Source organism: Grampus griseus (assembly GCF_964374135.1).
Source record: "Grampus griseus genome assembly, chromosome: 4".
NCBI lineage: Eukaryota > Metazoa > Chordata > Mammalia > Artiodactyla > Delphinidae > Grampus > Grampus griseus.
In genome coordinates this window covers 5,363,425-5,374,374 of record NC_138997.1, presented here as the reverse complement: position 1 = coordinate 5,374,374, position 10,950 = coordinate 5,363,425, and the positions used below count along the sequence as shown (strand labels likewise).

The following is a 10,950-nucleotide window of genomic DNA, read 5'->3' as shown; positions in this document are numbered from 1 at the left end:
ATAGAATCTTAAAGTCAGAAAGAGCTTCAGAGTTACCCAGTCGAATCTCCCACACAATGTGAGAACTTCCCCAAGCCTTTCGAGTAGTACTTACAAACTGTTGCTTGTGGAGAACTTGCTGGTTTACAGGCAGTTCATTCCATTTGATTAAACTTTTGTTCCTCATAATGACGTGAAATATTTTTAATGTAATCCACTTCCCTTGGTCCTACTTCTAACTTGAGAGGACATAAGATTCTGAGCCACAAGCCAGGGACCACATGCTACCCATTCCAATGTGAGAAGATGTTTGTACCCTTCCTAGTGAGTCTTTTCTGGATTAAACGTCTTCTTTTCCGTCAGCAGTCCTTCACAGGACAAAGTTTCTTGATGTTTCACTGTATCGATCATCTCCTTAAAGAGCAGTTCAGTGTTGGTGGGGCTGTTACTACAACTTGATAAATTCTTTCTTTTTTATCGTAAGAGGAAGAATTAGGTAAATTTTTTTTTTGTTTTCCTTTGTTGGTGTCATATCTTTTTCATATGTTTTAATCTGTCCTTTTTTTATATACATTCGTATTCCTACAGTGTTTAGGAATGTGCTGGTGGTCGTTTATGTAAGACTTTGGGCATGAGATTTATACACACCTTACTAATGTACAGACCACTGCATTTTGCTGAAACTCAATGTGAAAGCAACATCAAGTTAAAAGTATTACTAAAGTTGTTTTTTCAAATTGTTTGCACTGTTTCTACTATTGAAAAGAAGATGTATATATAGAATACATTTTGTTTATTTCAGCGTCTTCCCTTTAAACAGTACTATGAATCAGAATTCGTTTTGACTGCCGTCAAGAGAATTAGTAATGCAATTGATCATTTTCTCTTTACAGGTTGTTCAGTTCAAGGGAATGAAGAATTCAGAATAATTTTGAGAAATGGATTCCAATATGGAGAATAAAAATAAGTTGAGTCTTTGACCTGCTTTGAGGAAACATATTGTCCATTGGTCTAAAGTCATCTGTAATAGCCAAACCAGTCAAAATGAATTCAACGTTATTTTCCCAGGTAGAAAATCATTCAATCTATTATAATTTTTCAGAGAAGAATTCCCAGTTTTTGGCTTTCGAAAATGACGATTGTCATCTGCCCTTGGCCATGATATTCACGTTAGCTCTTGCCTATGGAGCTGTGATCATTCTTGGGGTCTCTGGAAACCTGGCCTTGATCATCATCATCTTAAAACAAAAGGAGTTGAGAAATGTCACCAACATCCTGATTGTGAACCTTTCCTTCTCAGACTTGCTTGTTGCTATCATGTGTCTCCCCTTCACGTTTGTCTACACGTTGATGGACCACTGGGTTTTTGGTGAGGCAATGTGCAAGTTGAACCCTTTCGTACAGTGTGTTTCCATCACTGTGTCTATCTTCTCTCTGGTCCTCATTGCCGTGGAACGGCATCAGCTGATCATCAATCCACGGGGCTGGAGACCAAGTAATAGACATGCTTACGTAGGCATTGCTGTCATCTGGGTCCTTGCTGTGGCTTCTTCTCTGCCCTTCCTGATCTACCAAGTATTGACGGATGAACCGTTCCAGAATGTGACCCTTGATGCGTTCAAGGACAAGTACGTCTGCTTTGATAAATTCCCATCAGACTCTCACCGGTTGTCTTACACCACTCTTCTCTTGGTGCTGCAGTATTTTGGCCCACTCTGTTTTATATTTATTTGCTACTTCAAGGTAAGAAAACTCCCACCCCCCCCCGCCACCATTTCCATTTTTACCTTCTTTCTCCAAGAGTCCTCGTTCAATGAGTGATTCTATTTGAACTCTTTATTTTTTCCCTCCTGTAGATATATATACGCTTAAAAAGAAGAAACAACATGATGGACAAGATGAGAGACAGTAAGTACAGGTCCAGCGAAACCAAAAGAATCAACGTCATGCTGCTGTCCATCGTGGTGGCGTTTGCGGTCTGCTGGCTGCCGCTCACCATCTTCAACACCGTGTTCGACTGGAATCATCAGATCATTGCTACGTGCAACCATAATCTGTTATTCCTGCTCTGCCACCTCACAGCCATGATCTCCACCTGTGTCAACCCCATATTTTATGGCTTCCTGAACAAAAACTTCCAGAGAGACCTGCAGTTCTTCTTTAACTTTTGTGATTTCCGGTCTCAGGATGACGACTACGAGACCATCGCCATGTCCACCATTCACACGGATGTTTCTAAGACGTCTCTGAAGCAACCAAGCCCAGTCATGCTTAAAAAGATCCACAGTGATGATAATGAAAAAATCTGAACCTGCCGTAGCATTTGGTCCCAGGTGACATCTGCTTAAAACCAAGCACAACCTGCAAAGACTTTAATTCCCTGTTCTCCCAAGGAATAGGGTTGAAATCATTGAAGAAAGATCAAGATTTTCTTGTCTTGCTTTTTACTGCTTTTGTAGTAGCTGTCATAATTATATTTGGAACAAAACGTGTGGGCTTTGGAATCTTCTGGTGATGGTTTTGACCAGACATCTTTGAAGTGCTTTTTTGTAAACTTATGCATAGAATAGAAAGGCTTTTATATTGTATTTATTAGAAGGAAATTTCTTTAAAGTATTACTGTTCACTGACTTCAGAAGCACTACACTTGATGCTCTCGCTTGATTGGGCCATCCTTGTTCGATGAGATCGTCAGTAGATTGGGCAGTCCTGTGTAAGGCTAGGCGTCAAGCTTCAGCCTGTTACAGAGGTGATGGCATGCAAAAGCAGCATTCAGGGTGTGAGCTAAAAGAGAGTCTGTGTCCTCTATGCCTAGTCTGAAGTCATTCAAAAGTGATTTTGCATTTTTTTTGAAAGTTTAAGACAGGATTTCATTTGCTCCTAATTGATTATCACGTAAGATAAAAAATACATTTAAAAATACTTCTCAGCTGTGAATATCTTGGGGAATTGGGCCACCCACAAGGATTAAGTGGGACAGCAGTTCCCTAACTTTAAAACTATTTTGGTACCTGACAACCAAATGATTTCAGAGCAGTTCGTTTAACAAGTAAATTAGTATTGCTGCATATGGTTGGATTATATTTATTTGAATTGATGGTCAAGAGGCTTTCCATTCTTCACAGACTGTTCAGTGTTTGTCAAGCTTCCTAGCATAAATACACACGTAATTCAGAGGCATTTATTTCCAGCTTACAATATATATAACCACAAAGTGTATTTTCTATACATCAGTGCCTATATACTAACTCATTTTTAACTTTCAATGTCCATCTTTCAAAGGACACCAAGGTACAGTGTTGAAAGAATGTCCACCCTGGGTAGCAGGGGTAAATACAGGAAAACTGAGGACACCTCACGTAGCTCATCTTAACTTGTGTGAACTGTGTGCCTGTGGAATCTTACCAATCATGCACTATGTACTGAGGGGTTGTGTCATGTTAATATACTTCATTTCATGTACCCTGTAATCATGATTGAGCCTCAGAATCATTGGGAGGGAAGATATTTTAAAGAACAAGACATATCTTTGATGTATTATACATACATGGTATTAAATGTGTTTGATTTTAGAAGGGCAGACATTTTCTTTATTAAAATTGTTTCTGCTTTTTCTGAATAGTCTCTTTTGTGACTCTCTTTAGCTTCTTCTTTTTTTTTTTTTTCCTTTTTTAGCCCCTTGTCTTCCCTCCCATGAAGTTCTGCAGCATCCTCTGTCTGCTTGCTGATGAAGCATTTTCTACCCTGTGGTATAACCCTTGATGGTCCAGCCTCTCTCCTTGGCTTCCTGAAGCTTCATGAAGGCAGAGACTGTTTTACATGATTCTGTGTCTCAGTGCATTTAGCAAAGTGCCAAGTACCTAGAAGGTTTTTTTTTTTTAAATTTTTTAAACAATTGAATGAATAAATAATGACACAAATCCTTCCCTCTTATTATTGATCGTACTGACTTTACATTCTGAAATTTTCTTGGACTCCTCCTCCTAGGTTCATCTTTAGCAAGGAGGTGTTTTCTCTTTTATTATGTCACTTTCTAAACTAAGCAAAATGACATTTTAGATTTTAGAAACTTGCACGATTTGTCTTGTAAGACAAGTAATAGTCTTTTGCATTGAATGTTAATATGAGTTCAAATTATAGCCTAAGAATGACTTTTAGTTAACAAAGGAAAAAAAATTCTAAAACCAACCTTTAATGTGTATTGGAAAATATCATCATCTTTCCTTACCAAAACCTGGAATTTGAAACTACCTGGTGTTTTCTGCTTTGGGGGATGAATGGGAGATTTTGTCTTTCTCTACTTAGATGCTATGGAAACAAACTGCTGCTTGAGAACAGCCTGAAAATGCAGGTGCATTCTTGATAGCACATTTGCTGAGATACCATTTCTAAAATCTTCATTTAGCCATGTAGGCTGCTGATTCCTTAGCTTTTCATAAATAATGACCTGAATACCAAATTCTTCTCTTTTATCCAAAGACGTCGATGAACTAGTGGTAAAGTCTAGGGTCGACCACAGATCCACTGTGATTCAAGAAGAAATAAACATGCATGTTAAAAACAAACAAACCAGGACTTCCCTGGTGGCGCAGTGGTTAAGAATCCATCTGCCAATGCAGGGAACACGGGTTCGATCCCTGGTCAGGGAAGATCCCACACGGCGCAGAGCAGCTAAGCCCCTGCACAACTACTGAGCCTGCGCTCTAGAGCCCGCGAGCCAAAACTACTGCAATGAGAAGCCCACGCACTGCAAGGAAGAGTAGCCCCCGCTCACCGCAACTAGAGAAAGCCCGCGCGCAGCAATGAAGACCCAACGCAGCCAAACATAAATAAATAAATTTATATATTTAAAAAATAAATAAATACAAACAAACCATTGGGTTTTCTTTAGAATAAAACTCAATTGTTGGCTTAGTACAAGAGCATAATTATAATGTAGCTTATACAAATTTAGAAGAAGATAATAGCCAGCATTTTAAAACACTTACCTGTGCATGTACTATGTCAAGGGCTTAAGTACCTGGGAGGATGCATGACTGATGTGACCACATTACAGAAGAGACAACCGAAGCTCAAGTTGAAAAATTTGAGCCCCTCCCTGCGTAGCAGGTGCAGCAGGAACAAAACTAAGGTCTGGCCAGTGACACCAAGCCCATCAGTGTGCTGAACTTATGATAGAGTTTTAGGAGATCATTTCTCTTTCTTTCCTTACAAGGGACATTATTAGGACGTAATACCATTCACCTTCATTCTGATTTCAGCTGCAGAAAAGACTGAAGTGGAAGAGTGGAGGGAAAATGGTCATGATGATTACAAGAATTCCCTTTTCAGATAATTCCACTTAAAATAGTATTTGATTATTCATACCACCTTTATTTCTTTCCTGTTAACTGGATATTCTCGTCCACAAATTTCCAAGGATATACACATACACATTATACTATATCTTCAAAATTTGACAGCCAAGGAAATGTGTATTTTGACAAAGTATTCCTCCACAACAGTGAAAGTGGTGGAAAGAGGCTAAGTTAAGCTGAAGCTCCAGGGATAATGCTAGCCTTGTTCAGAGAGTTCCTGGGCACTACTAGGTCTTTCCTCACAGCTGGGATTGCTTTCTCAGCAATCAGGGATTCTTCTGGAATGTAGTTTCTCAGTGAGCATGAATTCTTTCATCGTCTCCCTCTTTTCTTTGTCTACTTATCTCTGTGGGCCATCAAACAACAATGTCAGACCTAAGAGTTGGAGCCTGTGAGAAGGAGAGCATAGCTTTCTAGGGCAAATGAGTAAGATTTCTCAAATTTCTTTCATTTAATGATTCCTTTATTAATGTATTTGTGTGTGTGTACATGCAACACATTGTATGGATGTGAATACATATATATTTTTGTTGTTGTTGTTTGTTTGTTTGCGGTACGCGGGCCTCTCACTGTTGTGGCCTCTCCCGTTGCAGAGCCCAGGCTCCAGACGCACAGGCTCAGCGGCCATGGCTCAGGGGCCCAGCCGCTCCGCGGCATGTGGGATCTTCCCAGACCGGGGCACGAACCCGTGTCCCCTGCATCGGCAGGCGGACTCTCAACCACTGCGCCACCGGGGAAGCCCAAAATTCACTTTTTAGACGTGTTTTCAACTAACGCTGGCCCCAAATTGGAAAGACAAGCAGATACAGAGACTCACAACTTACTGGAGCAGAAGCTTCCAGGGGAATAAGTGCTGGGGCAGAAAACCTTGAACTCTGATACGTGAAGTGGCAGAGGCTTAGAGTGGACAAATGGGAGAGTTAAAAACTCCAAGGGAACCAGTCCTGGGTTGGGGGCAGAGCACACTTCGCGTTTTTTCCCTTCAGGACCGCATTTCCACCGTGAATATTGGAAAAAAATCCTCTTGTGCTTCTGGCAGGACGAGGGGAAAAGGAGCCATTTTAAAATATGCCAGAACATTCTGTGCTTCATAACAAGGCCTGCCCTTGAGGGGAATTATTTTATCAGAGCCTCACCTGCTGGATTTTTAGCAGAGTCACTGGCCTGGGGGAAGGAAAACACCCGACTGCAGATACCTCTAGCCTTCCATATTAGAGAAGGGAAATACCCAACTGCAGCCGAATGTAAGCACCCTACCCCTCCCAAGGGGAGAGAACAAACTGAGAAGCACTTGTAAAGTTCACAGTTCAGAGACTCGCTCAAAGACTGAGACCTAACCTTAGGACTAGAATACCCGCTCTCCGCCCACACTTTACCACTGCGTCCCTAAAGACCTATTTAACACAGTTCCTTTTACCCATCACCCCCAGCTATTAAGCACAGCCAAAATAAATAAATAAATATTGTTTTTAAAAAACATAATACAGTTGACTTATTTTGCCTATGGTCCGTATAATCCATATGACTGGTTGAAAAGTGAGTAGTAAAAGCAATCAAGCAAAATATTGTGCTTTTCCCAAATAACAAGGGGGAAAAAAAAAGGTGTGACTGACTTATTTTTCTTGTTTCTGTTTTTATTTCTAAACTATATTTTACAGGTTGTTGTGGTCCCCACTCCTTTATGTATGTAGATATGTATTCATCTTAAGCCTTAATATTTTATGGCTTTTAAAAAAATTAATGAAATGAGTGAACATCCATATCAAACACTTTCTCTAGTCCCATCAGTTTTGTTTTCTCTCTTCCTTCCTTTTGGAAGACTATTCTGAAGACTGCTGTAACTCTCCTTTGCATGCATTCCCCCTAGGTAATATCAAATAAACTTTAATAATAAGAGTTGCCAGGTATGGAACACTTATCTGTTGGGGGCTTATTATAATTCATCTCTAATTCCCACTTCAGGTTTGTATTATTGTTCCCATTAAGGCTCATAGAGGTACTATGACTTAACCGAGGCCGTGAGGTAGCAAGTGGTAAATTCTGATTCAGATAGGTCCAGCTTCAAAGCACATGAACTCTGTTCTATCACATAACACACTGCCCTTTATGGGCATAGAGTTTATCCAGAGGCCTAACAGAGGGCAGGGGACAACCATAGAAATATGGCTCAGGAAAAGTTCCAGGTAACCTTCTGCTGTTGCCATTATCCATTGAAACAAGCATCACCTGTTATAGGCACACTGTTTTGATAATTAAGCATGAAAATTACATCAAAATCTTTCATAGTGTTGAATTGTTTTATTAACACCAAAGCAACTTAGATTGTATAGACACATGGGATATGCATAAAATGTAATCTTTGCTTTCAAGGGTAATTTTAAATGAAATTTAATTTAATTGAAAGAAAAGACAGGCAATACTTTCTGTGCACCGATCTCTCTGGGCCTCAGCGCTCTCATTTGCAAAATGAGGAGATTAAACTAAATAATATCTAAGATAGATATAAGTGCCCAAATTATGTGATCCCATTTAATTAAATCTAGGAATGAGTTAATAGAAAGGGGAGACCTAGTTAGGGACTGTTTGCTATACAATATTCTACTGATAACAAATCCTTTAAGAGGAGGTATCATGTAAAATAGAGACATGGTTTAGCAAAGAAAGAGAGACGGCTGTGCTGTACATGAGCAGACCAGGGAAGATGCCAACATAAGGCTGAGGTAGACGGCAGGAGGGTGTGGGGGAGCTGATGAGGAAAATGCACCTAGTTTTCAAAATAGACGATATTTTTAAAGGTCATATAAAGGATATTTTGCAACTTGGAACAGAACAAAATATTTAGAAATATATTTGGGTATGAATGAGGTTGTGGAGAGGAAAGGAAATGGACCAAACTAACAGACTATACACAAAATGGAATTCAGAATTGATGTGGGTTATACTAAGCATAGGGTCATAGAGGCCAGGGCTTGTGGTTTGGCTCAGGGAAATCGAGAGCACCTGCAGTGAGTATTAAAAGGAAGACTGTGATCTGTCTTCCAATCAAAGGCTTGGAATTTGAAAACATTCGGTTAGAAAGTACTGATGCAAAATGATAACAAATAACAAATGCAATAAAACCATCTCATTCTGAAAGGAGTAAAGGGGTTATCAATTGACTAACTGTTTCATAGAGGCTACACCAATAGTTACCGATTGAGCATTTAGTGCCTCACAATAAGCTATAAGTTTGATAATGTTATTATTTTACAGATGAGAAAACTGCAGCTCACAGAGACTATAGAACATTCCCCCAAAGTCACAGTAATTTGCAAAAGGCAAATTTAATCCTACATCTGGGGGACTCCACAGCATGCCTACCTAAACACTGAATTACTATACTTCCCACTCAAAGCCAAATGGAAGTCTTTAAAGTTGTATACTTGACTTTCAGCTTGAGCACCTGCATACAATAAGTCTTATTTTTTTCAATCTCAAGATATTATGGTTAGCCTATATTTAATGCTAAATAAGAACAAAAGACAATTCAGAAAGAGAAAGACAAATACCATATGATATCACTTATATGTGGAATCTAAAATATGACACAAATGAAATTATCTACAAAACAGAAACAGACTCACAGACATAGAGAAAAGACTTGTGGTTGCCAAGTGGGATGGGAGGTGGGGAAGGGATGGACTGGGAGTGTGGGATTAGCAGATGTGAACTATTATATATGGAATGGATAAACAATATGGTCCTACTGTATAGCACAGGAAAATATATTCAATACCCCATAATAAACCAGAATGGAAAAGAATATGAAGAAGAATATATATATATGTACAACGGATTCACTTTGCTATATGCACCAGAAACTAACACAACATTGTAAATCAACTAAACTTCAATAAAATAAATTAAAAAAAAAAGAACACAAGACAATTTTGAAAAAAAAGTGCAAATTCTTTCAAGGAAATATCATCTTCCCATTTAAGTGTCTCGTTAGGGAAAATTGCACCTGAATATAATTAAATAACGTGTTAAAACTTTAAAAATCACATTTCAAATAAAGTGAGAATTTATAATTAAATAGCCATGATTAAGACTCTAAAAACCTCAGTATTACTAGAGTGTATTAGAAAAAAGTCACCCAAATAAGAAAAATAGGGGGAAAATAGAGTAAGCTAAAATGCTAGAAGCTGTATATTAGGGTTCAGTTAAGAGCTTTATTCACACCTTTTCCTTTTGAGGAAATCACAAAGTTGGCACTTTGGAAATATTTCAATTGCTCCCGGTTTCTAAGTCATCTTAACACTTCTTTTGTTTATTTTTCATGCTTCCTGTAGTTTGGACATCATATTCCCTTTCCAGCTAGGTTTGTCTGAACAATTTGACACAGTGGTCTTGGCTGGAGACTGGGTGAGGAAGAAACAGCAGACTATAAAGTGAAGAATTTTTATTCAACCTTTGTTTAGGAGAATATGCTCATCTCACTATCAGTTTATCTGAGAAGTAGAAGAATGGATCTCAGCAAAAGGTAGTAGCCGTTCAGTTCCATTCAACCAACACTTAATGAGTAGCCCAAATGGTACCAGCCAAGTTCTGTGGAAGATGCTGGCAGTAAAACAAGACAGTCCTGCCTCTTGACAGGCATTAAGTTCCATGGGAAACCTACACAGAAATGCATCTTTTTAACATGTAGCAGATGGTGAGCGTAACCCCAGATGTATAGTCACAGTTTTCTGGGAGGTACTTAACTCAAAACTGAAGGAAGTTTCTTGAAGGCACCTGAATCAAGCCTTGGACGTAAGAGTATTAGCAGCACGAGTCTGTCTACTGTGTGACAAGAATTACGGAGGATCTTCACTTGGCCAGGTAATAGAGCATACAACAAAATTATCAGAATTCTTTTGCTTTTCCTATGTTATACAAATTTATGCATTCAAAACAAAAGTTATCTTTAAACATTTAATAAGAACAAGAATTATTTTAGTGGAGAAAGGAGCTAACATTAATCAAAAGACAAATGTAAATGAAGCGTCAGCTGATGTTCATAGTACTGGAAAAATAATTAACACATCCAAGAATCCTGTTTCTTTTGAACATGTTGGTTCCAAGTCCAGTCATTGATGGGATCAAGAGGTGATTAAATACATTTAGGTTGATTGAGGAAGATGTGGTATTATCTGGGCATCTGCGGTATAAGTTGGAAATTCAAAGGGGGTAGGTACATGTGACACTCAGGGCACGTTCATTTGCTTCTTTCTTTTTTTTTTTAACCTTCGAACCCATACCCTCTGCAGTGGAAGGGCAGAGTCTTAACCACTGGACTGGACCGCCAGGGAAGTTCCTTGCTTTAAGTGGAAATTCTTTTTTATTCAAACAATCAGTTTTGGGAACAGAAGCAATTTTTCTAGTTAGGGTAATCTTGGGGTTCTCTGTGGCTATGCAGCTATTATTATTTCTAATTATCTTGACTTATGTGACAAAGGTATTTCATTCCAATTTGCTGTCCAAGTCTCTTTATAACAGCCAAGTAAACTAAGTGGAGATCAAGGGGCATAGCCCGTAGGTGAGTTGCACCAGGGAGACCCAGTAGTATGGCTGTCTTGATATTAGGGCTAAAGAA

The 10,950-nt window shown here is 38.9% G+C and overlaps 1 protein-coding gene across 1 annotated transcript; it reads left to right on the top strand.

The window, feature by feature from the left end:
* Positions 1-1,014: 1,014 nt before the first annotated feature.
* Positions 1,015-2,288, top strand: NPY1R (neuropeptide Y receptor Y1; the record flags this gene model as incomplete). Its single annotated transcript, XM_082653148.1, has 2 exons — positions 1,015-1,722; positions 1,836-2,288. Exons 1-2 carry the CDS (start codon positions 1,024-1,026, stop codon positions 2,286-2,288), a joined length of 1,152 nt encoding a protein of 383 aa, XP_082509274.1. The 5' UTR covers positions 1,015-1,023.
* Between the last annotated feature and the right edge of the window lie 8,662 nt (positions 2,289-10,950).